Source organism: Poecilia latipinna, unplaced genomic scaffold (genome assembly GCF_001443285.1).
Source record: "Poecilia latipinna isolate Pla-1442-1.1 unplaced genomic scaffold, P_latipinna-1.0 Scaffold869, whole genome shotgun sequence".
NCBI classification, from domain to species: domain Eukaryota; kingdom Metazoa; phylum Chordata; class Actinopteri; order Cyprinodontiformes; family Poeciliidae; genus Poecilia; species Poecilia latipinna.
Window position 1 is genome coordinate 92,204 of NW_015113485.1, and position 27,876 is coordinate 120,079.

A 27,876-nucleotide genomic window follows, 5' to 3' on the forward strand; every position below is an offset into this window, starting at 1 on the left:
CTATCCATGGTCACCGCCAGATGGTTTCTGGGTCGGGAAACAGCTGAGTCATGAGTTTATTAATTCTGTTTCGACTGAAAATGCTTTTGCATCTGACAGGTAAGCTGGTGGCAGATATCCCTCAATCCGCTTTCACTGCCCACCTCTGCGCGGATATGCCCAGAGTAGGAGGAGGAGGAGCCCACCTCTCTCCGACAGGCACCGCTTCGGTCCTATCGGACCTCGGCCGGACCCCTCCCCGTGTGCCCTGCCCACCCCGGCGGTCTCCTCTCCCAGCCCTGCCAGAGCCAATCCGGCGACCGGGTGTAATAAGTAGGACAAGCCGCTTCCTGGTTCTCAGAAAGGAGGAGCTGGGAGACGGAGTGGGCGAGCGGAGGCAGAGCACCGTGGGGGGGTCAGAGCGCCAGAGAGCCGGCGGTCCGCAGAGACAGCAGGACAGGAGGCAAGAGAGAGGACATTTGGGGAGGAATAAAGCCCCTACCGTGCGCTGAAGCGAGGACGGAGTCTACATTTAAGAAGACAAGCGCTGGGAGGATTTAAAAAAGGGGAATTTAAAGCTCTAAGAAGTCGTCAGGGTGGGACGGAATAATCCAGGAAGTGTCGGTCAGGTGGGAGGCGACGAGTTGGGGACAGGTGACACACCGGCACTCAGGTAACCGCTTCTCCTGGTTCCTCTCGAAATGACATACAACTACAAAACATAATAATTAAAAATGAGTTATTAGTCCGCTTTAGTCGTAGCGAGAATAAACCTCCCACTTCTTCTTTAGCAAGGTGACAGAAGTAACTGCTCTTCTCACCGACAAATTCTCTGTCGACATCATTTTCTTCTTTTTCACCTTTTAAACTAAAGGAAATGAAATATTTCTGCCGGTGAGGCTGTGGGAGATGAGCGCTTCGCGTTCAGGTGAGACAGGGAGAGGAGCGGGGTCGGCGGGGACATTTCTGAACACCGGGCTGCTAATTATAGCCGAGAACACCGGCTGACATCCAAAACCTAACCTGCTCTCACGCACATCCACCTGGACGCGCGCAGTCCACTAGATATGTATGGCAAAACATTAGTGGCAAATGTTGGCGCTTTTCCAGGAAGGGAAATGATGCATACATATATTTTAAAACCTGTTCTTTGTAACATTTTGATGCTTTTTTTTTTACCCTGTCATTGAATGACTTTTTAAACCTCGGCTTACACCACTTTACCTGCTGTTTCTGAACTGCATAAAAGTGGTGTTCAATAATGAACTTGAACAACTTTTAATAAGTCAAGATGCTGTAATAGTTGATGGATTTCCCACCTGAAAACCCTCCAGAATGCCCTGTTTTTTTCCCCCAGCACATGATGCTTTGAACACCTGTTATGACTGGCAAAAGACATGTTTTATATGGTTATTGAATTCCTGCTTATAAGCCAAACGTCGATTAAGTCTAGATGGTTTAAAAGTCATCCGAGATCTCATCAGAAGAGTTGGGATGCCATAAAAGTTGGTGGGGAAACTTTCTGGGATACAGTATTTTGTGCCAGTGAACGTTATTTTCTAACACCTGTTTATGACTGGTAAAATAACCTGATGTTTTATTTGATCACTGAGGTTCGATTTTACACCGAGCAATGGTTTTTTGTTTTTTTTCTGAACGGTATTCAGTGACCACAAACATGCTGTTATTTCGCATAGTGCATGTAGTTGGAGACCAAACCTAACTCTTTCCGGGTTGAACATAATGTTCTTTCTGGTTGGTTCATGCACAAACCTTTCCAGTTCCCTTCCAGTTTATAAGAAGAATATATAACTTAGTGTAGTTTGTGTTTAAGGTGGAGTAAAGATTAGAAGTTATTAGTTATGAATAGGGAAAAAAAAGACCAAGAACGCTGGAGTCTAACGTAAATTGCTAACTTTGATTGCTAACTTTGCATCATCCAGGTTCCTGCTTCCCTATCAGGACACTTGACCTGAAAACCCGTGTGTGCTGAATTTTATCATCTGCACCTGCCCTTTGCAGTAGACCAGAGATTAATGTGAGCACCACAACAAGACTCCCATTCAAAGGGTGGTGCCAGAGACATTGCCCTTAAAGAAAACCGTGAGTCAGATCATTGGCATTTGAAGAAACAGATTATGATTTCTGTTTTGTAAGAAAGCCATCTCTCAGGGATTTTCTGTCAAAAAAATTGCTTTATTCCTTTATTTCTGATCACAATATACAAGTCGTAAAACTTGTGCATCTCCTAGCAAAGCGCTGTTTTAACTCTTCCAGAATTAATAGAATAGACGTGTGTCTATCTTTGTCCGTGTTGTTTGAATTCATTTATTTAATAACAACTTTTACACAATTTCTTTAGCTGACAGGTTGGCTAATATTTGTCCATATTGGCTTGCCATAGGTCTGCTGGATTTAGCATTCTGTGCCAATAAAAGATCTCCCAACAGTGGTCTGTTAATCATCATCATCATCATCATCATTATCATCATCATCCCCAAGGCGCACCCAGTGTTTTATTTTAATCCTGACCCAATCCTGTGTTACAGCAGCATACATGCTCAGGCTGTAATGTTAGGTTAAGGCTTCTGCCTGCCACACTGGGTGGGGAGAAGACTGTCAAGCCAGTGGGCTTGTGTGTGTATGTGTGTGTGTGTTCATTATAGAGGTAGATGTGTTGCTGACTCGCCCCTCTGACAGACCGGCCTGACTAGCTCAACTCGTTTGGGTTTGGTTTCCTCATCTTGGCCGCAGCCTGTCGTTTAAATCTTTAGGCCTTCATGCTGGGAAATTATCGCTTCCACTTGTGAGTAAAACTGAAATTTGGAAAGGGGGGGGGGGAATAGAAGAAGAAGAAAGAAATCACTATTCATTATCATGTAGCAGAACTTTTCAGAACTGACACACGCTCAGGATTTTGCAACAAATTCTTAACACCGGCTTTGTTAAGCCAGCAAACATTTATGTGCAACCCAACTAGACGGTTGTGTTTCATCCCTCACCTCCGGTGTCCTGATCTGACTCCGTCACGCTTCTCTGTCTGCAGGCCTGCTTGCTTCACACGTTTATTTACACTTTGCTAGGCATTGGCCAAAATGAGACTCTCACTGTATGAAAACCTGGAGAAAACATTAAAGGGTCACTGATCAGAATTGTCTCTTATCTTTGATCTGCATGTCAAATACTGAACAATCTTACTTTTTTGCTGTTCATTAAATGCATAGGAACTAAAAACGCCAACAGAAGTGAGTGAAACATTATGCAGTTTGATAAAAGCAGATCAAGTTTCAATGCACAAATGAACATTACTTCATTTTCTGTTGGATCCCAAACTACTGCCTCCAAGAAAACAGCTGCAGCAAAGTTTTTCCTCTTTCTATATGTCATAGCCCTGAGGAAATCTGAGTTGTCAGATCATGCTGTAAAAAGAAAAAGTTGCCATCAGCCAGGAAAAACTCAATCCTTGCATCAACCAGTAAAATAAAAAAAAAAAACATTTAATTTTACAATTGCACGATTGTGAGGAAAGGCTGATTTGCACCTGCAGCAGTCATTAGGTTGTACAGATGTATGTAGAACATAAGAACAACATTACTCATGTTGCTGCTAAAATAAATTATTAATAATTGCAGTTATATACGGAGCCCCTAAGGGGACATGGAGGAAAAAAACAGGAAAGAAATCCCGACTTATTATCGCGAGATCCCGAGATAATAAGTCGGGATCTCGAGATCTTGACTTAGTTTCTCGGGATCTCGAGATAATAAGTCGGGATCTCGAGATAATAAGTCAGGATCTCGCGATAATAAGTCGGGATTTCTTTCCTTTTTTTTTTTTCCTCCATGTCCCCTTAGGGGCTCCGTAGTTATATGAATGTTATCTTTGACATTCATTATTGTTATTTTAGTTTTGCAACATAGAAACATAGACTAAATGTAACCGGATCTTTTCTGCGTTGTGCTGGTTATTGAGTGATCAGGCCGCGACACGATTCGTCTTTAAAATGGGTGATTTCTCGATTTGTTTTGACGAGAACAAAATGCAGAAAACAACCGTGTTATAGGCTGTCCGCTCCAAGTCCTACACAAAACAAAAGTACAGAACAAAAATTAACTTAATAGATCTATAAATAAACTGAATGTATTTAGATGAAAAATAAACAGCACACACCTCTCCAGCAGGACAACATGACAAAAGGGGAGGGGCTAAGGGGTGTGAACAATTTAAAGACAATACCACAGAAGAAGAAATAAAAAGGAGGGGCTTCCAATCTTAAAGTAACAGGGTTAAAACAATGACAGAGTTGTTTCAGTCAGATAAGGAACAGTACAAATAACCAAAAAAAAATAAAAAATTGTGTAATTATAACAAAAGAGAAATACAACCAGGTTACATAAACAACCAATAAACTCAGCAAAAATGAGTAAAAAGGTTTGGGGCAAAATATAATCCTTTTTTTTATCAATACAAGTGTAACAAGATGATATTAAATTAAATAGACAAATGTTGTTGTGTAACTAGCCTGCAGTTGGCTATTCAAAATTTCTCGCCTCCTTTATTCCATCATCGTTACTACAGTCAATTTACAAAACTCTTAATTTGCACTTTGACCCAGCAGCACTTTGTTGATCCTTTCTAATTCAGGTTGTTTAGATGTGTTTTTATGCGCAACATGTATTTTACTCTGACTTTACTGATATCACGTTTTACTATGCCTGTAAAAACTAATCTCCTCTTTAGTGGAAACTAAAAACTCTTGGAATAAAAAAAGCTTTCTGAATTATAGCTGTTTTGTTAGTTTTTGTACAAAAAACAAACAGAATTACTGTAATTTGAGTGGAGCTCCTTTAGTTTCCACACAATGACGTTCTGTCTTGTTCCAAGTAGCTGAATTTGTTGTTTTTTGTGAGTGAGAAAAGAGTGCAGCGGCCCTCTTCAGGCAGTTAATTGGCAATAACAAGCGAGGGAGGAGCAATGCTGCCGTACTGTATGCTCTGTATAGCCAAAGAAAACCCTTATTCTGCCTTTTTTGCAGTTTTGAAACCATAACTTTTTAGGTCAGTACCCTGCAAGCCTTGATACCAGTAACTGGTCTGTGTCTAATCTGCATAAACGTGCTCGTCTTTCATTTCGATGTTTTCTCAGAGATTTGTAAACATCAGGAAAATATAAATGCTGACCACGGGCCAGCAGTTCGGTGTGGCGTGTAAGAATCGTGTGCGTCTGTGTGGGCTTTCCTGACCCGACCTGCTGCAGGAGGGCTTCTTCGAGAAAGAAGTCAAAAGAGGAAGCAGCCGGTTTCTATCAGTTTTTTCTGTTCTTTGAGAACCACCCTTCATGCTCCAGATTAATGTGATATATCATATGATAGTGTGTGGGTGTGCATGTGAATCTATTTGCATCTTTGCAAACTTCAACATGTTTCATTTCTAGTTTTTGTGACATAATGTCTCCGTTAGGACAGACACTCAACTTCCACCAGTTCTGGATAATCAACATTTGTTATCATTTTCACTTTATTCCTTTTGCTTCCCTGTAGGTTTGTGATCTCTGGCCTCTCGGTGAAGGACAAAGGAGGAAGGGACAGCAGTGTGAGAGACTGACAGCAGGCAGCATCGTCTCCTGGGTTTATGGACTGGAGGTAAGAACGTTTTTAAGGATTTAAATTCTGCCTTTTTGGCAGTTTTTGTAAAACTTTGTCTTTGAGGTTTGGGGACGTTTAATGGGGTAAATATTACTCCCCCCAGGCTTTGAATGAAATATCATACTCATGTTTATAACCTTTCTGACATGACTGCATGGTGGTTTTGTGGCCACATGACACAGCAGGAGTGAAATAAACTTGTGATATGTCAAGGGAGTTAATTTTTTCCAGCACAAAAAGCTTAATTACAACTTGTTTCCACTTTATCGCCTCTGCTTTCTTAAGATAAAGGTGAAGGATACAATAATTGAGGATGTTTTGTGTTTTTTTTCTCTGTGGGGAAAGAAAAATTGCCCAGTGATTCAAACCCAAAAAGCCAAATTCCAAGAAACCTGCCTCCTCCACTGAGGCAGGACTTTTTAAATAATAGGGAACTCCAGTCATTTCCCATTTCTTCTTTTCTTTTCCTTGGAACCAGTTTCTAGTTGATGCTCAGACAGTTTGGTATAACTGGAGTTGAAATGGAGGGATAAACTGTTAAATTTGCGGCTAAATAGAGCTTTCAAGGCTTTTTTTTTTTTACTCACTTGTGGAAAGCCATTACGATCTTTTATGAGCTCAATCTCCACTCACTCGTCCAAAGTTTAATGTTGCAGTTTTGTGGTTATGTCAAATGTACTTTGAATTGTAAACAGTCTGAATATAAGGAAAACTTGGTATTCTCATGCAGTGTCTCATCAAAACCAGCATGTTTTCAGTATGACTGCTGCTGACGGTGTTACTGGGGTAATTAAAAGGCTTTACCTTTTAATTAAAAGGCTTTACCTTTTAATTAAAACATTTATCGTCACTTATCTTCAGCCTGCGCATTCATAAAGTTTTGATTGAAAGCTGAGGGATGAATACGTCTGAGAAAATTATCACAGCTGAATAAACAGCATGAACAAGCTGTCAAAGACAAAAAATACAACAGCTGGATTGATGTAAAGGAACTTTTCAATTGAGGGTATTTCATTTTTGACATATGAACTTTACATGAAGCTTAAATTTTAAAGCTTTTCTAGTCTAAAATTGACTTTTCTATAGTAAAACGCTTGTTTTAGATGATATCCTTACGATGGCTCTTTCTACACTGACTGAAAAGTCAGAATATTCATATTTGTAGTCCAGAAAAAAATCAACTGGATCATCTCCTAAGGCTGGAAGACCAACTTCAAACATCAAAGTTTGCTTAGCAAGCCTAAAATCAAAATCCAATATGGCTTCTCCTTGTATAAATTTAGAAATAAATGCACTGACATTGAACTGCAGTTTATTAAATCACCATCTGATGGTTAACATGTTGAGTTTGGATGCATAAAAAGCAGAGAAAAACATTTTGACTGGTTTTGACCTTGGATTGATTGAACACAACGATCAACAAGTCTAATCAGTTCCCACTGGTTTCCAACTGGGAACTGATGGACACAAAAATAAAACTCTGTATGCTTCACCCAGTTAAGTTTCTCACAGTTTGCCGTTTGTTTTGGTTGGACCAAACGTGTTATTACAGTAGATTGTAGTACAAGAACACTGGCAGACTTGACTAAAAGAGAAATTGTAGGCATTTAGAGTTTTATGTGAGGCAGCATCAGTTTAGGAAAACACTTTATTGATACATCTGATTATCAGAATACATGATGTTCAAATGGGTCAGTCCTTATTCTCCTCTTTTGTTTCCTTTCATTGGTTTCTTCATCACTTTCTCTGAACTTTTGCATCTTGGTTTCTTCTTTTGGTGACTAAAGATCCAAATCAAATGTGAGAATAAAAGATTCTCACAGTATAAAAAAAAATATTTTTTATGTTGTATATTTGCTGTGCAAACTTTGAGGTTTTACATGTTACACCTCTAACATTTAAGAAGAAAGCAGTGATAGTACAAGTATATTTATGAAGATGAGTTGATGTTCTGTGGCCAAAACCTGAAGATTATCATCCAGGTGACACACAAATATATTTATATTTCTAATGAATCAAGAGTTTTCAATTAACCCTTCCTCAATAGTTATTACTCATATGATCAATCATGTGATCATATTTTCAGAGTTATTGTACAAAAGATTTTCTGGGGGAAAGTTTTTGGAGTCTAATGATGACGTTGCACTAAAACGGTGTCACTTTTTATCATGTGGGAAAAAACTGTTAATAAATTAAAAATGGAAACTAATTTTATTGGAATTTTTCTATAAAATATCATCACATAATATCTTACTGAAGATGAAGCATCTTGATTTATAAGAAAAATGAGTTGCAAAACAGTCCAGAATATGTTTGCCTTTTTAAAAGAAAGACAATTAGATAATTCTACTTCCCAATATTCTTAGTTTATAAAAGAGTTTTTAGATTATTGTGATCCTGTTCACTATCAGAAAAGCAAAGAACATGTCAAATAAGCTGCAGATATTTGGTGCATTTAGTTTTGCATTTTCCCTTTTTAAGATTTGCAGTCATTAAAAATCCTGCCAGGAATAATAATAATAATAATAATAATAATAATAAAACAATTGAGATTGGAGGCGTTCTTGAGCTAAGAATAAGAATGTTTTTCTTGTTCAATGCTGATTTACATTCTGCATGTACCTGATGCTGTTTCATATCAGGAAGTGATAATAAATGTTCAACTTTAAGCACAAAATCAGCAAACCCAAAGACACCTGGCAGGTTTAGTAGTTTTTCCTACTTCTTGATCGTACCATGAAAAGCAGCACCATTCCAACAACTTTCATGATCCGCCAGCATAAATATAAACCTGATAACATTTAATTAAAAAATGTAAGCAGCCCTCGCCTTCTTTTCCCCTCCATCCTGGTTTTCATGCCTCCGGTTGCAAACAGACGGAGATAATCTGAAATCCATTTGCGCTCGTTTATCAGGGGGAACACTTAGTTCAGAGCTCCACCAGCTTCCCTGATATTGACATTATTATCGAGGTCGTTGCGCATTCTTTGCTTCTCTGGCATCGTTTACACCACAAACACTTTGTGGTGGTCAAACTTTGATAAACGCCGGGAGGGAGGAGCTTCCTGGAGACATCGCCGTCCTTGGAACAAAATATGAGCTGAATAAAGTGGTCAAGCAGTTGAATATTTTATAGGCAACCTGGAAGTTAACTCCTCTGTGGTTTGCTGGCTGCAGTCGCTCTATAACTCCAGCTGGCTTTAGAAGAAAAAGAAGAAGAAGAAGAAAATGTTTACAGTTTCATTTTTTTGTTGGTTAATTTGCTTATTAGAGATTTCGATGGCCTGTGTTGTTGATCGTAATATAAATACATAAGGAAATAATCTAATGGATCGGCTAATACATTAAAATTTTTTGACATATTATATTTTATTTATACAAATAAATGTTTTAATTATGATATTTTCTAATCCCTGTTTTTTTTTTTCTAAAATAAAACTCAAATCCTATAAAATAAATTTGACTGAGGCATGTTTGAATTATGCTGTTATTCTTTATTTGTTTAATTAGTACACTCTTCAAAATAGGAAAGACAAGAAAACATGGCATTGACATAAAGCAGTGTGAGATTATTCTTCCGGAATAAAGCACCTGATTATCAGAGCTGCCAACGCAGCTCAATCTGAAAAGAATTACAACAAACATGCAAATTATTTAATAATTATATAAATTCCTCCTAGAAATCTTTATGTAGATGCCTGAATTTTAATATTTTTGTGCTAAATTTCAAAGAGAAAAAATTGCTTTTAATTAAAATGTATGAAAGTATGGAGTTTTATGTACAATATATAGCAATTTTTACATTTAGTAGTTTGTTAAATTGTTTCTGATTGGTGTGTTTGTGCATTAAGAAAACAATGTTAAAGACACTTTTTAAAATATCATCTTTTGAGCCTTTTCAGCTGGAACAGCTTTTTTAGGGGTTTCTCTTCACAGAGCAGAAAACCAAAAATATTCAGTGCAATAAGCAATTAGAAACTATCAATACATTTAATTGGCGTTAATTTTATACTTTCATTCTATTGAGATTAAAATAATAAACATGTATAACATCATTGTAGTTGTATTTAGCTATAATATATTAGCAATTGTTGCTTTGTTGTTTTGAATGTAAATCATGTTATTTAACATTTTTAATAAAAAAAAATTGGGTGTAACACCTTGATACTCTGATACAGTAATTAGTTTTGCGACTCTTTCAGTGTAAATCTCTAACAGATGCGGCTTTATTTCGGTATAAACCTGTTTTAACTCAGCAGACTGACTTGTGTCGACCTGATCTGTAAGGAGTCCAGAGTCTGAAAGGAGGATCTGTTTTTGTTCCAGCGTTTCCTAAGATCTTCGTTCAGGTTTGATTTCTTTCGTTTGTTTCTGTCGTGGGCAAACTTGCGTGACGGCTCATGTGACCGTGGCCTCGCTGCACTGGTGACAGCCATGTGTCCGTGAACCGGTGGATAGAGGGAAGTGACATATTGAGTGGTCTGTCAGGACACGCGCAGCCGTGCATGTATGCACACATGCATGCATGCATACATGCACACGGTTCCAGGAACTGCTTTAATTAGGGCATGTGAGGCCTTATAAATTCCCCCTTTTCAGACCTGGGTCTTTCAGTTTCACATGAACCAAGTGAGTGGGAGGAAGGTGGGGAGAGACGAGAGAGAGAGGAGGAGGAGGAGGAGGAGGAAGAGAATGGGAGTTTTTTTTTCTTTTTGTTTCTCCCCCCCATCATGGTCTTGTGTTGTAGTTGCTCCTGTCATTCTGAGAATATCTCTAGTATTACTCTGAACTGTATTCATGCGAAAATAATGAGAAATTACACCTCGGCGCTCAGGCTGATGCATCATCGTTTACATGAGGGTCACGGCGGTTCATTGGTGGTTTGATGTGATGGCACCTTCCCTATTTGGCCGCTGCAGGAACTTCTCATGGCTTTCCCGCCTTCGTTTTAAACCTTATTAATAAGTCGAGGCCTGGAATCCTGAACAACTTGGCCGCCCTTGTCGGTTGTTTCTCCACACTGAAACTGTAATAACTCAGGGATGAGTACACGCTGTCCGTAATCCAGGCTGCTGCTGCTGCTGTCGTCGTCGAGTCTTGCCCCCACTCGTTCTGTGTCAATAGAGGAAGTTCTGTATCTGCCATTTCCTCTTTTCAGTCATGAGTTTCTGTAACATTTGACAGCCCTCCCTTGCTCTCGACCACCAGCCACGCAGCCCACGCCACCGAAGGGTTAACCAATCAGACAGGTGGCCTCGGCTCTCTATCGTCTTCTTCTTCTTCTTCTTCTTCTTCTTGCAAAGCGTCAGAGAAATGGAGACTCGAGAAAACGGCTACACAGGCTGAAGGAGTGGCAGTGATTCAGCTCTTCTAGTAACACTGCAATTGTTTCTGTACACACTGAGCGGGCGGTTATCATAAATAGGTACAGTGAGACAACACTTCAGGGAAAGTGAGAATAAACACCCAAACATGAGCAGGCAAAAGGGACTCGGCGCTGCTGAAAGTGACCCCTTTCATGTGTGTCGCTCAGAGGGGGAACTCCAGCAGCAGATGGAGGCTTGTATTCCAGAGGGGCTGCTTGTTATCCCTTCATGGAAAAAAGATCGAATCGTCTTTTGTTAATGTTTAAAAACAAATCAATTATTTATGTGAAATAACATGCAACTTATTTGTTTGCTTCTTGAAAAACACGGTTGGAGCCAGACATCTATGTACATTGTGCAAAAAGAGCCAGGAGCTTTTTATTTAAATCAGACTTCTTCTGGTTTAGGTCGGCTACAAAAAATTATATTTGTCAAAATAATAAGACAAGTGTAGAGATTATTTTTTAAATATTTTGGTTTTACATACACAAATGTGTTTATGCCTTTGAACTCTTTGGAAAAGTCCAGTTGATATCAACATATTTGAGTTTGAGACACACCTGTGGGTGTAATTAAAGGCCACACCTCGAACACTGTCCCTGCGTCACATTCTGAGAAAGAAACCAGCAAAGTTGGGTTCCTTCTAGATCCCAGTTTCTAGATGCCCGCGTTCCAGAGACAAGCGTAGTTTAGTTTGAGATGTGCAAATATAAAATAAAAGATTAAAACCTGAATATGCTGCTGAGAATTTGTCATTAACCGCAGAAAAGAGCCACTCAGCACTCCAGGCCAAAAGCCTTACATTTTGAAGACCCGAGCTGCTGTCTTACAAAACTGAAATTAAAGTGTTTGCTTATGAAGATTATCGCTACATTTGGAGGAAAAAGTGTGAAGCAAGTCAAAGAACAACATCTGAACTGGGAAGCAACGGGATTAAAGCAGTATGTTGTGATTATTCCTCACCGCAGGAGAGACTAGTACACTTTACTAAACACAGATTATGATAATGACCTCAAACATGCAGCTAAATTTAATATGGATGAGAAAGTCATTGATCTCAGCCTGACAGGAAGTTTCTGATTAGAGCTAAAAAGCAATGTGACCTACAGATGTGACCCAGTTTCACCAGTTCTGACAGGAGGAATGGGCCACAATCCCAGCAATGTATGCAATATAAGCTGCACTCCTTCCAAATATTTAGGAAATGCATGCAACCTTTTAGATTTGTAGGTTGTAAAAGAAAAATCTCAAGATTCTCAGTTATTTTTGTATTTAGCAAATTGAAATAATCTTGTAAACTCAGTTGACCTAAAACAGGAAATTTTCAGTTTGATTTATGGTCAGGCAGCAATTAAAAATGATTGTTGGTGTATCTGACATCTGGTTTCAACTTTACATGCTCCTGGCGTTTTAAAGGAAGAAAAACTGAACAATAAACAGTTTTGATTTGTCTAGCCCTTCCACTGAGATTAATGCTGGTCCTTTACCAGCAGCATGACTCTAAAACCTCTTCCTAAATTTGCTCTGATGCGTTTAGTTGCCTGTAAGTGAAGTAGTGAAGTAGAAACGGACAACACTCCTCCACTTCTCATTCTGTGCAGCTGATTTGTCAGGAAGTTGACACATCTTTCCCTCATCTCCTCTGGTTGCATTCTTCTCCCTCTCTCTGTTTCTCTCTCTCTCTGTTTCTCTCTCTCTCTCCTTTCTGTTTCTACCTGTCGGGAAGGGATTGTTGCTCTTCTGCTTTAACTTTTCCTCTGAGACGTTTCTGCGTGTTGTTCGCTTTAATCTTTCCATCTGCTCTCGTGGTCGACCATCTTCACTGAGCACAGGAAGAGGAAACTGATCAGGATCAGTTAGTTTTGCGACACTGCTGTGTGTTTCTGTGTGTGTCCAGTACTTTTGCAAGCTCTTCCTTTTTAAAGTGAGAGGCTGTTTGTGCAGGAGCACTGCTGCTGTTCAGATCCTCCCTTTGATGTGGCAACTTTAAATACAGGATGCACACTTATAAACTCGCACTGTGTGTTTTTGTTCTTGCCGTCTCCCCTGAACGCTAAAAGGTTTGTTGAAGACCCAGGAAAACAGACATAAAAGGAGCAACAAAGCGCAGAAAAATCACTTTATTCGTCTTATTTTACAAATCATTGTTTTAAAGAAATATATCGCTCAAATCGTACACATGAATTGTTAATGCACCTTTCATGTGGCCTTCATAAAAACCCCCATATGCTCTTCGACACCCACTCTACCTGTACTTCATAACACACAAAAGGATCGACACTCATCTCGACTCTCGGTACTGAGAAAAAAAGCACCAAAATAACTTTTTATGCTAACTTTCTGAAGATATCATCAAAAAGGTTTTCATTTTAGCTTGGAAATTATTTTGCAGTTGCAATTTATTGTGCTGCACAGTTCGACTGCAGAGCATTAAAAGCCAAATTAAAAAAAAGCTACACTAACGTGTTAAACAGTCTAGCAAATATAAATATAGCTACAATATTCAGTCACATTCGACACGTTTTCTGGAAGGATGTTAAAAAATACAAGAAAATTAGTCATCTAGTCTCTTTTAACGTGACGTTACAGTTTTGTTTTGCTCAGTTATGGACCCACAAACAAAACCTCTGGGTGATAAAGCAGCACTAACCAACACTCTGAGAAAAGGGGATCAAATTGAAGAAATCTCCTCTTTTAAAGGTTCATCAACACTACTAATATAAATTATTGTTTTTATACGACAAAAAAAAAACATTTTTAGATTGTAAAATCTAACTGGGGTTGATGTATTTTAAACAAACATCTTTATTTTTTTTCTTTAACTCTAAACTTAGTACACTAATTCCACCTTACATGACATATTAATCATGTTTTGCATATATATAAATTACACTTGGGAGCCGACACTCTATGGGGCTCTGCAGTATTCATGTAGAATAAATGTTACATTTTTATTTTGCACTTAAGTTCATCTGAGTGTCAAAAAACCTTTTAATTAAAAATGTGTGACTTTATATTTAGACGCAGAGGTCTAAATATAATATTACAGCAGTTTGTCAGGATTCAAAATAGCAAAGACATGAGAACTTTCTATTGTGTTTATTTATTTTCATGAGTTAAGCATATCTGCACAGGACATTTCAGCAACAAGACGGTTAAAAAATGCTTTAAATAATAAAAACGTAACACAATAACCAACTATGAAACAATTTTACATTTTGTCAAATGCCATTATCAACAATAATAATCATCAAATGCCTCAAATCAGTGTTAATAAAAGGCAACTCTAAACTGGTTTATTTCAAGACACTCAGTGTTTCGGCTGTTTTGCAGTTTTCTGGAAGTTTGTCCTGAATGCTGCTTCTCCTGGTTCTGGTTCTGCATCCCCAGAACCAGGAATCCTGAGTGGTCCGTTCAGTGATTTCTAAACTAGCAAAAGTATCTTAAAGTCTAAACGAACAACTTCTATTTAATACGTGGCCACAAAAAAGCAGCTGCTTACTAAAACTTTCCCATGTCAACATCAGAGTTTGTACAAGTTTGAGGAAGTCGAATGTTAAAAATATTACTAAAAACTGAACCAGTAACTTAATAAGTTTTTTTTAAGCAAATTTAATAACAGTGCCATGAAATTTGTGTTTTCTGGCATTCGTAGCTGCAGATCACCTACCTTTGACACAGACAATATGGACCAATAAATACCCTGCAGGAACAGATGATTTGTTCTTTTACCCAAGGCTGCAAGAACAAAGTTCTTTCTGCCCAGGACATTTCGTGCTTCACAAGAACTCATGTGAAAAGCTCATAGCAAGTCCTCAGAGGTCTCTCACACTGCAGCACACAAGAAAAATAAGTTCTGCCCACAATGAGCTTCAAGATCAGGCTGCAAGGACTCCAAAGGAGACGGAACAAATGTATCTGTCCTTGGAGAGTATGAATAGGTCTTAAACATTGAGCTTCATAAGTTACTGATGATCCAAACCTCTTTAAACTCGCATTCAAAAGCATTCAGATTTAAGTGCTGTAAAACGTTCAGCGAGCCGTTTCCAGGAGCTGGATTGTTTTGCAGGTTTGTGGCTGAAAGCTGAATTTCTGAACTCCTTTCAACGAGGCTTATTGCATCAAAGACCTTGTAGTTTTTGTCGCACCTTTTCAGCCAGAATTACACAATTCTCACTGAACAAAAGCACAAACTTAAGATCAACTTAAATATAATTTATGAAAATCAGGACGCATTTAAATAAGTTTATTATTTGGACATTTTACACTGTCTTACAAGATCTTCTGTCTTAATAATGGATCTATGAAGTCTTTTCATTTTAGGTCTTAAATTACAATTAATTTAAGTTATGTCTTAAATTTGTTTATCCATTCACTCAGTCATTTCTTCTTCCCTCATTTTTGGTTTTGTGTGATGCAAAACTACATAAGGGAACCAATAAAGGAAATTATTCTCACATATTTATTTACCTTCTCTGCAAACCTGCATAATATTTCTGCTCCTAAACTGGCTTCTGGCTTTAAAAATTATGTTTAGACGATCAAAATATTCATGTTGCATTATCCACATACCAGTCCTTTCTCTGTGGGAAAGTGTGTATTTGAAGATATTTGCAGAGAAGTATGGATTTCAATAACTGTTATGAGGTTAACAATGTAGTGCAGGAAGGCAGTGAGTCATGCAAGAGCTGAAAAACACTCATTTAAGTTGACAAAGTTACTGCATATCGTAACTTGCTATGAAGTAAGTTAAATATAAATGACGTAAATGATAGTGATCTTAGGAACACGTTTAACTAGGTGAAGCTTGCAGAAGTCCTGCTGCAGCTGGAAAAATAATTCAGATGTTTAGAGGAAGTAGAGCTGTGACACACGGGACCAAAGTTTATCTTTCCACTGTACATGGTGAGGAAGGTGATAGAGGAGGTAAAAGAATAGCCAAAAACCACTGCAGGTAGATCCGCTGCAGAGAATCGCATCTGGGTGTCACAAAGTTTCCATAACAGTTTACTTGAATGCTTTAGCCCACGTTTACTGGGGCGGTAAAATTCTTCGGAAAGCTTTGGATGCCTTCTGATAACTCTGCTTGAAATGATGCAAATTAAAAACATCGGTTTAATCAGCCGAAAAGGCAACAAGAAGCTCCTAAAATGACAGATTTTACTAAATAACCATTCCTTCTGCAAGCTTTGTTTTTCTGCAAAGGAGTGTGAAAATGAACCAAGTTTGTATTATGAGTTTCTTGGTCCACAGTTACACCCCCACAGTTCCCTGTTTGTACCACAGCCCGACCTGCTAAAACACCCCCACTCAATTACTGCAACTGTGCTTATAAATTACTCATGTTTGACCGTAACGAAGCTTAAAAACTCGACTTTCGTTGATTCTTTTCGGGCGTTCACACGTACTGTTAGCAGTGTTATAAAAGAATCAAGTTCAATGCAGTGACTAGTTCGCCTACACACACCTTGATGCCCCGACGTTCTCACACAGCTGTGAAGTGCTGAGGGGTAGAAACTGCTGACCAGATAAGGAGTTAGAAGAAAAGGGGGGGAAGCAAAGTGTGAAACCACGCCGTCAGCAGGCTTTCTCTCTCACATCTGTGCTTGTTCTCCATCTAATGGTGAAACTCCCTTCTGGTGATGCTAATGATAGAGGTGGCTGCTACCACATCGCTCCCTCAGACATCTGCCTATGCACACACACACACACACACACGCACACAAGCATACACCTGCAAGGACTCTTGCTACTTCCTGTGGCTGCGTGCATGTGTTCACCTCTTGCTCGATCGTTGTGTTTATCTTCCAGCCGTCATGTCACGGCTTCTCTCTCTCTCTCTCTCTCTCTCTACCCCCCTTCCTCTCCCCTTGTAACTCAACTCTGTCGACTCTTGTTTCACGTCTCGTTGCCAACACAGATTGTTCGAGGCCGGGACTAGATTTTCCTGTCTTAACCTCCCCTCTTCTCCACTTTATCTTTTGGAGTATCTCTACACCCACTCCCCATTCTCTCACTCACTCACTCTCATGTGTTTCTCCTCCCCCATAACCTCCTTATTTTTGTGATTTCTAAGAATATGTGTGTTTTTAGAAGACGTTCCTCCCTCGCGTTCCTTTGTTACCTCTGTCGTGTCGTCTCAAATCTCAGACCATTTTTCCTCTTTCCAACCTCAGATTGATTTCCTTTCCTGCTGCTGCTTCCCTCAGTGTTTCACCGTAAGAAGCTGAGCGTAAATGTTTTTGTTTACAGTGATTTTTAAATAGAAACACAGCCAGAGCTAAAACAGGTTTTCGTGACTTTTGGACTTTTGGTAAGTTTCAAAGTTAGGTTTTCTCAACAGATTGTATAAGAGAAAATCATTTGTCAGATTTTACACTTTTATGTGAAGCATAAAATAAATTTACCATCATTAGACATGAAATGACAAACTGAAAAAGAAAATAAAACACAGTAAAAATCTGAAAATACAGTTTGAAAAAAAGTCTCTCAAACTCGCTGAGCTTTTTTGTGTTTGTCAAAAACTGAAAATTAAGCTTTAATAATCATAAAATTGTACAAAATTATGATAAAACATTTTATAAAATGTTATATTTATTGCAATTTTAGACATAAAAATGTGTCGGCTCCAGAAAGTACTTAAGTCGCTGAAGTAAATAAACATTTTTGACTGAGTGGTAAATATTAAAATAGAAATCGCTGATGTTCTTTTATAATATACTAATGGTCCAAAGTGAGAAAACATACCTCAGTATAATGGTATTTACATTAACAAAAACGTTCATGATTGAATTGTAGATATATTTTCTTTCCCATTTATTATTTTTGATCCATATATGATACAGAATGAACACCTGATAAGTTTTACACGTCTGTTCAAAATGCTAATTTATCAGATTAAATAGTTGGACTTTTGGCTGCAGTTTTAAAACGCTGTTGTCATAATGAGTGTCATGGCTGGTAATGCTTTAGTTTCCAAAATATCAGTTTTCACACCACATGAAATATTTGCAAATATCCACATTTTTTCTTTGCTGGAGGTGAGGAAAACATTTAATAGCCTTCTGTAAACCAGCTGGGGGGGGGATGGCAGTGTTGCTTTACATTCTGCTTGATTTTTGAGATTTGCAAGATTTAAATATATCAAATTTAAAAATCTAATAAATATTTGCAATGTCATTATAAAGTAATTAAAAATGGTGTAGCTGCTGCATCCTTGTCATTGCTAATCCTGTTTGTAAAATCTACCAAATTTTAAAAATTACATTTTTAATTATTTATGTTAATATAGAAAATATAATCCCAGCCAGAAGTCCACTGGATTGGGGGCTAAAGTTAATCCACACCTCAAGTCAACCTCTCTTATCAGTACTTTGTTATATATTCCAGGAAGTAATAATATTTAAACTAAAGATCAGGGTGATGGGAAAGACGCCTTCAAAGTCGTGGAGCTCACTGATCAAAAATGACCAGCAGGAAGCTGGAAAAAGCTCTTCAGCAATCATAAGAAGGTTTTGATTGCTCCAAATCAGTCAGGCGTGCAAATAATTTTGGGATCAATTTCAGGTGATCTCAAAATACACTACTCTACACATCATCTGGTTATTAAAAACTTCATTATACCTTGAGTTCAGGTTAGAAGTTGTCTGATGTTATTAAAGGACAGAGCATATATATATGTGCACCCAAATGTCTTGCCCCATGTGCTGATAAGCTGATAATCCTCCTGCAGATTCGCATGGTGTCCAGGTCTGGCATGCAAACTGGCTGCTGCTGCTGCTGCTGCAGCGTGCAGCCGAGTGCTGTGGTGTGGGAGGGCGAGGGGATAAGGGCCTCTGCTCTGCCAGCCAAATGAATAATGTAATGTGTTTCTGGAACGAAGACCACAACGCGCGCATGCGTCAAACTTCTCACACGCACACAGAAAGAGACACCATAATGCCCCAGTTGCAGTAAGAAAGGAGGAGGGCTCGCTTCTCACAGGGGCTTTCTTGAAATATAACCTAAAAAAAAAAAAAATACATTTGCTGAGTAACATCTGCTCAGCGGACTTCTCTTTTTTGAGCTCTGTCATCGCAGGGGACGGCCAGTGTAATTATCATGATGGTGTCTCAAGTCTTGTCTTTGTCAAATTCAAATGGTGATTCAAATTCTGCCTGGTTGGGTCTGTTTTTTATATCTGCTGGTGGGATGCAAATGTGCAGTCTGGAGGGACGTAGAGCAGGTGGACTTTGTGTTTTATCTCCCCGCAGAAACGAGCTGCGTGTTTCAGCTCCGTTTAGAGATGTTAAGGTGAATTTTTAGTTTTGGTTTGGCAGGCATACGTGCTCTCATCCTCTCTTCTCATCCCCCAGTTTCCTCCTCCTCCCCTACTCTTCCTCGCTGAAGGTGTCCCACTGCTTTGCTCTCAACTCTACTTAAATGAGTGAAGTGCAAAGTTTTCTCTTTTTATCGTAAGCACTAAACTGAAGGAGAGTGGTGTGAGGAAGGCGAGAGTGAGGAGGAGAAACGGTATGAGCTTGAATTTTTACTTTCCGTGCTTTTGATGTTTTTTGGGGGCAGTGGATGCTGCTTAGCGCCCTGATATGTTACGCTGTGGTTAGGAATAACGGATGAGAATCACTATGAGAAGGATGTTAGTCACCGGGTGTTTCGATTGACAAATGGACGCAGACGAGAACACTTGTTTCTGTTCTTCTCTGATCAGTACGTTTTATAAGAGAAACAGAGCAGCGTAAATGTGTTTGTGGTTCCCTAAAAGACTTCTTAACTTCTGCAAAAATTTATTTCTGCTGTAAAGATCTCAGACAGTTTGTATGAACTAAAATAAAGTAAAAAAGAATCTGGTTTAGTTAGTGGGGTTTGGATGAGGAAGCCCTCAACCAACCATGTGTGCTGCACACACACATACAAAAGGCCTCTTTGGAAAACATCTGACATCAGAATTTATAAGAGTTTTTCTCCATCTCCCGCTCAGACTGGGTTTTTTGTGTGAAAAGCATAAAGTCATATTTTCCCCCCTTTAGAGCTGGAGCTCGATATAATTGAGGTGGACTGGGAAAACTTACAGCCTTAAATGGAAAATAGCAGCCATAAAAATTATACCAACAGTCCCAGTTGTGTGTGAGGTTGAGCTTTGTTGTTAGGCTGTACGCTTTGTGTTTGTACTCAGGCCCACATGCAAACCTGTCCCGTTTTTCTCTCGGGTCATCTACGGTGCTTTTTTTTCGTTTTAAGTTTCCATTTCCCCTCGAGTTGCACGTCTGCATCTTCCAAAACACGTTGGGATTTTCTAGCCCTGCACTTATATTTGGCATCAACACACAACCCAAATGCAGTTTTCAATCTCTGTCAGCGTCAGATCTTCAGAAGAGATGCATGATTTTGGGTGTTAAGAGAGAAAGGAAGAGGGTTCGCATAACGAAAGCAAGGGGTGAAGGCAGCGTAAAGGTGCAGGGCTGATTAATTCCTCTGCCGTCGACAAAAAGAGTGGGAGGATGAGTGCAAAAACGCAAAGACAGAGATAATTGTTGGAAAGATGGCATCGGAAGCATTGAAATGAATACACAGCAGAATCATTTTTGGGCTATTTAAAAACATTTTGAGTCATTTGGAGAAAAACAGGTTAAATTTTAAACATATCCAGCCTCGTTAACGAGAGCAAATTTGAAAAATGTGGTCATTTCATTAGCCGTGAGTGTTTGTAACATCTTCTCGTGGGCCGTTTCTGACTTACTTACCATGTGTTGCAAGATTCTGCATCTCAGGCAGACATGTCTGCCTGAGATGAGAAACAAAGTGACGAAGGAAGGAGTAATGAAGGGGATACGAACCCTGTCACCGTGCGCTTTTGTCAGCATTGAGTGACTCACAGCCAGACAGAAAATTGATGGGAATTATTGCATCTTTTTTTTTTTTAAGTTTGTTTTGTAATTTTCCGAACACGTCGGAGTTCTAAGGAATAGCTTAAAATAACGAGCTCGAACCACCAACTACCCATGATGTGTGTGTGTGTGTGTGTGTGTTTGTGTGTGTGCGTGCGTGTGTGTGTGTGTGTGTGTTGTGTTTTTTTTTCTTCCCCAGAGCCGGAAACTTAACGTGCATTGTTGTGTGCTCCTCCTAGAACCCCTTTTGTCTCTTGCTGCTTTGCGCTGCTTCTTTTACTGTGATTCGTTTCACGCTTTGAGATGAATTTTATAAACTTAGGCCTCCTGTTTGAATTCATCCTGATACCATGGATGCATTTAGCAAACTGTAGTTGTTGTAATGTTGGCTATTATCGTGCAGGACACAGTGTACCCATGCAAGGTCAGGTCAAGTATTTGCACTCTGCCCTAAAGAGATTTAAGCACCAAATTGCCTCTTGGATTTACCTCCTCTTGTTTTTCTTCTGGGTTTTTTTTTTTTTTTTTTACTAGACTAATATATAAGGCTGAAGCAAATAACAATTTTGGTAAATGATTTTTATTTTAACTGAAGTTTTATCTCCATGGTGATAAAGTTTTACTTTTCAAGGGGAGTGTGACATCTTCACAAAAGGCCAGAGATAACACCGTGCCGAGTACAACAGAGGGAAACGAGAAATCCTCACATTTTGTTTTCTAAATCCTCCAATTCAGACGATTTATTCTGCTGAGAATTAGAGAAACGAAGTGCGAGAAATTAAATGGACTTCCTCTCTTTTCTATCTCAGTTGTTCGCTGTTGTCGCCTCACATTGAAGATAAAAAAAACCTTAAAAACTCACTTTCAGTTAGAAAATGGCTGTAAATATTTGCTTTACGGGCTTGGTGGTGTTATTGTCGGAGGAGCAGACGTTTGGTTTCAAAGGAAGAGCTGTGTGCAGCAGGTCGTCTCCGAGGTGCGGTATAATATGGGTTAACTCTCATATTGCACCTACCTGAATGTTTGATTGAGGTGCAAAATGACTCAGAACGACAATATGATTTCTGTTCTTAGTTTTTTTTTTTCAGCTCCGACATTATTTACCTGGAAATTATTTTTAATGTGCTTTTGGTTGCGTATGCGGGTTTCCTTCCTGCTAAACCTGTTAAACTCATGTTTGGGTCTTAACCCCAAAGGTTGTTTCAACCGAGGTCCCCGCTTTACCTTCTGCTGCGCCGCCATCCATCTACCTGTTGGGTCTCCTCTGCTCCGAGGAAGGAAAGGAGACGGTGTTTATCGGAAAGTATTCGGAAAATGGGCCGTTGGTTTTTGGAGAGAGGGGGCGCGTAGGCGACGATCATTGGGGGGGAGGGGTGTCTCTAGATCTCTCCGTCAGTCAGCGTGCACCCTCTTTTGATACAACAGGAAGGAGAATGAGTGACAGAATGCTCGAGAGCGGTAGACATCCCCAAGGACGAGCACTTGTCCTCGACCTCTGACAACCAGATCAAACCTTCAACCTGTAAGGAAACGGGTGGTTTTGAAAGGCAGCGAGAAAACGAACAAAGAGTGAAGACATAACAATGGATACCACGAGACAGAGGCTGCTTCGTCTCCCAGGGACTGTGCCCATAAAGATGGGCAAGGTAGGACTGACATTTCAAACCTCTGAGTTGGACTTCATGTGGAAAAGATATTTTAGATGAGTCCTGTGGGTTGGGAAGGGTTTCTAACAGCGTATTTTAAGAACCAGTGTTAACTTCTTTTAATTGTAAGGGTGGGGTGCCAACTTCTTTTTTTATTTCTGTTTTTTTTATAAATAGTCCGTTGTTAAGTTCGTCACCAGTTACGACGAACAATGGTGGGTGGGGGGAGCCACCGACTTACATGGAAGAGTATGCGTGCATGTGTTCAGTACATGTGTGTGAGTGTGTGTGTTTAATAAGGTGTGTTTTGGAGCAGGTTATTCAGGTGGGTGTGCTGTTGTTGTGCGGAGCCCTCTGGGCACGGCGTGAGCGCTGTCATTGGATGGCCTGGGGGGGGGCTGCTGGTTGCTATGGGAGGGAGGCAGAGCGCGGGGGGAGTGGAGGATGAGTTGTTTGTGGAAAATCTGGTCTGCTCAGGTGTGTGGGAGATGTACCATCAGCCAGGTACAATGAGGACGGCGCGCAGTGCGTGCTTGGAGATCCAAAGCACGGAGTAGTTGGGTCTCGTTTCTGCCAGGACTCTTTAGGAGGAAATAAACTTATTGTCCCTGCTTGGCTTTCATTTCTGGAGTTTATCACCAGCCCATCACTCATGATGCATGTTGAAAAACCGGCTCTTCAAAGGCCTTCATTAGATCGAAACAACGTCGCTTAAGAGACCTACCGCGCTTTTGAATATCTGAGTGGCGGACATTAATATGAGGCCTCCTCTTGCTGTTTTCCTTCCTCATTCTTTCGCTGGTTCTCCCCCTTTCACCCACTCTACTCTGCTACTTCCTCCCTCTCCCCTGCTTGCTTTTCGTCTCTTCCTCCTCTTATAGCCCTTTGCAAGTTCTTCTCCAGGTATTTTAATCAGTTGGCTAATGCTATAAAGGTTTCACACACGAATTAACCTACTGCCCCTTGGCTACAGCGCCCACAGGGCATTGCACAACCCTCTATCCTGTCCACATCACCGCCAGTCATCTGGCTTTATATCACCCTCTGTCTCAAGAATTACTTCTACTTTTTTTTCTCTTACTCTTGCTTTAATGTTTCGCCTCGCTCCATCGTCTCCGTTCTCTTTCCGCTCACCCAGCCCCCTCCTGATGGGCTGAAATCGCCTCCTCCTGATTTGGTAATCTGGATGGAAAATACAGGATGATCATGGGGGGCAGAGTGGTTGCTAAGCCCTGTTTAAATTGTCCCTCACGTGAAGGAGAACTGCTCATGTCAGTCACGCTAATAAAGATTTACTTTTAGAACGAGCTAAGCAGAAGTCTGGGTAAGCTCTCTCTCTTAGAAACTGCAAAGAAATAAGTAATATTCAACGTCACGGCCCCTAGAACATTTATGGTAAAAACATTTCTGACAAGACTGATTAATAACGTGATAAATTACAATTCATGACGTTAAATGCAAAACAAAAAATATTTTTACATTTTCTCTTCTGTTTGTTCGACAAGAGTATCAATAAATATGAGTAAACTCTAAAAAAATGATTAAATCTGATTACTAATTTAAATCACTCAGAAACAAATATCCTGAAGAAGCACATTTCAAATGGGAATGTTTTTCAAGAACGATATCATAAAATTACCTAAAAAAATAAGAGATAAAAACTTTGATCATATTTTTTATAGTTATCAGAATAGCACTGCAAAATATTGTGATAAAATCTGGAGTCCATTTTGCCCACCCTTAGTTACAGCCTCAAACTTAATTATATTCTAATCGTATTTCTACTTATAGTCAAACACAAATTGATGCATAATTGGAAAAAAAAATTGATTCATAAACATTGTCAATAAAAATCATCTTGTGATGGAAATTGTTTCATCTTTGCAAAATAGCTCAGACTCAGTCAGTCTTTATACATGCTCTCAATTGGATTTAGATCTGACTTTGACTAGACCATTCTAACACATGTGTTGATCTAAACATCCTCATTACAGTTTTTATTTATGTTTTTTGCTCTACTGGAAAGTGAAATTCAACTTCAGTCTCAAGAGTTTTTCTAACAGGTTTTCTTTCAGGATCGTCAACATGGAATTAAGATTTTATCACAATCTGTTGTAGTACTGTTGTGAAAACAATAAAAGTGTCAGTAAGAAGTATTTATTACTTCTTTTTTAGGTAACTGGATGTCCGTACTGCTCTTAACAGAACCTACCCCGTTGTAATGCACATAAAGACGTGACTTGTATCATCAAACTGCAAACAGTGACTGCTTTTAATCATATTTTCAAACTTATTGATATTTATTGATGCTTTTATTGAACAAATAGTGGAGAAAATAGTAAAAATAACAATCCTGACAATATGGACAGTCTTGGAGATTACTAAACATCGTTTATTGGAATTCATCTGGATAAATATATATCAAAATTTATCCTGATAAATAAAAAGCGATATGATAAATGTCCATAGGTACTCCATCCATCTTACCCATTGGTTCTGCAGCCTCTCTGCTCCTGCTGAAGGAAATAATCCCCACACAATAATGCTGCCAACACCGTGTTTCACAGTGGGGATGTTCAGGATGATGTGCAGTGTTACTTCTCTGCAAAATACAGATTTCTTTTTCTATTGTAATGACCAAATGTTTTAATTTTTTTTTTGTCTGATCTAACCAGAGCACATTCTTCCACATTCTATGTTTTACTTTTTTTACTTAAGTGTTTGTTTAGGTCAGATTTGTGAAATAAAAAACAAATTTGTCCCTTTGGATCTCTGCAACTCCTCCAGATTTTATCTGCTTCTCTGATTAACTTCCTTACAAAACATTATTTAAATATAGGGGTACCATAGCACTTATTATTTATTGTGAGACATTTCTAATCAAATTAAGAATCTTGATTTGTCATCATGATAAATTTCAGTTATTAATGGTAAATAAAAAACAGAACTGACAGCATCATTGGAAATGTTATTTTTGCTATTTTTTCCACTGCTTTTCCTCAAGAGCGTCGATAAATATCAGTAAGTTTGATTAAATGCAGCTACTGTTTGCATTTTAGTAATAATAACAGTTAAGTGGCCACCTGAATAAATCTATTTCAAATGTGAATGTCTATGAATGTTGTGCCATGCATTCACAGCCATACAGTTACTTACAAATTAAGTAGTCAAAATCTTCATTGTACCACAAAATATCACAATAAACTTCTAAGTCCATGTTGCTCCCCAAGGAGTAGAAATACCTTTTCCAAACATCACACTTGTCATAAAACTGCTTGCCGCTTTTTTTCTGACTTCCCTCAGTTATTTTGCTTACTTAATTTTCCCTTCCTGTTCTGTAGGTGGCGATGTCTCCAGGAGAGGACGGCCTGATTGGGATCCCCTTCCCGGAGCACAGCAACGAGCTCTTGTCTCACCTCAATGACCAGCGCAGGACAGGACTCCTATGTGACCTCACCCTTACCTCGCACGGGGCTCGCTACCCGACGCATCGCTCTGTCATGGCAGCCGTCAGCCTCTACTTCCGCCGGCTGTTTGGAGCGGAGGAAGGCGGCGGCGAGGGCGGCGGTGGGTTCAGCGTTTGCCAGCTGGACTGCGTGGCTCCTGACGCCTTGGACGCCCTGCTGGAGTTCGCCTACACTGCCACGCTTACCATCCCCAGCTCCGGGATGAGAGACGTGCTGCGAGGTGCTCAACTTCTGGGCATCCAGTGCGTGGCCGACGCCTGCAGAGACATTCTCGGAGAGACGGCGGAGGCTGAGGGGCAGGAAGTCTCCGCGGGGGAGCAGAGACCTCCGCAGGCGACTAGTGAGAGGACGGTAGAGATAGCAAATGTTGTAGAGAAAATATCCAGAAGAAAAACGGACAGAAAGAAGGTGAAAAAAGTTGGCCTACCTCACAACTTCTCACCTTTGAACCCGCTGCCCGCCTCTCCCGCCTCCCACCCTTCACCAGCATCTGACAGCTTTCGCTCCCTGCCACCCACCCAGCCTCCCAGCCCCGAACCAGAGGAGCTTCACCCCAAACGTGGGCAAAACGGGGATCCGAGAGCCATCCGAGAACCTGGGAGAGGGGCCACACTAAATGGAGAGTTCCCCCACTGGGCACAAGAGCGATCTCTCATAGCCCACCCGCCTCCGACCCAGAACGACAAGCTGTCTGAGGACGACGACATGGAGGGCTTGGGCGACGACATGATGAGATCCAGCTCCTTCCCCAGCTCCGTAGCAGACCGAGGTGCCGCCACGTCAGTAGCAGGAGGCGGGAGGAAGAGGAAATCTCAAACCCCCCAGCAGTGTCCAGTCTGTCAGAAGATTATTCACGGAGCCGGGAAGCTGCCACGCCACATGAGGACGCACACCGGGGAGAAACCCTTCCAGTGCTCCGCCTGTGGAGTCCGCTTCACACGGTATGACAAGTTCACACAAATGTGTCGTGTAGTTTCACCTCTTCTCTTTATGCCTTCTGATCATTAATTTCCTCTTGTTTAGCAATGACAAGTTGAAGATCCACATGAGGAAACACACCGGCGAGCGCCCTTACACCTGTTCCCACTGCCCGGCGCGGTTTCTCCACTCATACGACCTCAAAAACCACCTGTCGCTCCACAGCGGGGCGCGGCCCTTCGAGTGCCCGCTCTGCCACAAGGCCTTCGCCCGAGAGGACCACCTTCAGCGCCACCGCAAGGGTCACAGCTGCCTGGAGCTGCGCACTCGTCGGCCCAGGCGGGGCCCGGAGCTGGGAGAGGACGGCGGTGAGAAAGAAGGCAGCCCTCTGTCTCTACAGGCGCACCCCTCCATGTTTCACCCCCGCTCTGTTCTGGAAGGCGGAGGCGGGAGCGGCTCCATCGGCGGACCTTCGCTGATATTCCCAAGCGGCATCGACAGGGAAAGGTCGCTGGCCCTCCAGGCTCTGGCTCAACTCGCCCCGCAGAGGCTGGCCAGCTACCCCGAGCTTTTTCTGCGAGGTCTCGAAATGCAAGGCGGAAGAGATTTGGAGAGGGAAGATCCTGGAGGAACTCGCTCTCCGGCGCTGCAGCATGACAGATGGGCTGATGAAGTGGAAGACGAAGAAATAGAAGAAGGGGAATAGTAGAAAAAAAAACTTTATGTGGTAAATATCCACAGTAAAAAAATAAATATAATTATCTCAGGTGGCTGGACTAATGACCTGCTGCTCCATACAGGGAGCACTTAAAACTTATCAAAATACATTTTAAAAAAAGGAAAAACGGGTTTTCTGAGATATTCTTAACGTTGGTCTTCTGGTTTTTGGCATTTTACTGAGTTATTTGTCCGTTTATGTTTGCTGTTCAAGTATTTTAGGTTTGACTTGTCTCTAATACTTCTTTTCTTGCT

At 40.3% G+C, this 27,876-nt stretch overlaps 1 protein-coding gene across 2 annotated transcripts; it reads left to right on the forward strand.

Moving 5' to 3' along the window:
* On the forward strand, positions 1 to 27,721 carry zbtb7b (zinc finger and BTB domain containing 7B). Of its 2 annotated transcripts, XM_015048234.1 has the most exons (4): positions 1 to 652; positions 5,519 to 5,620; positions 25,861 to 26,927; positions 27,010 to 27,721. In XM_015048234.1, exons 3-4 carry the CDS (start codon positions 25,867 to 25,869, stop codon positions 27,608 to 27,610), a joined length of 1,662 nt encoding a protein of 553 aa, XP_014903720.1. In that variant the 5' UTR covers positions 1 to 652; positions 5,519 to 5,620; positions 25,861 to 25,866; the 3' UTR covers positions 27,611 to 27,721. The 2 variants fall into 2 exon arrangements, with proteins under 2 accessions (XP_014903720.1, XP_014903719.1); XM_015048233.1 differs by lacking the exons at positions 1 to 652; positions 5,519 to 5,620 and adding an exon at positions 22,332 to 22,519.
* Positions 27,722 to 27,876: the final 155 nt, after the last annotated feature.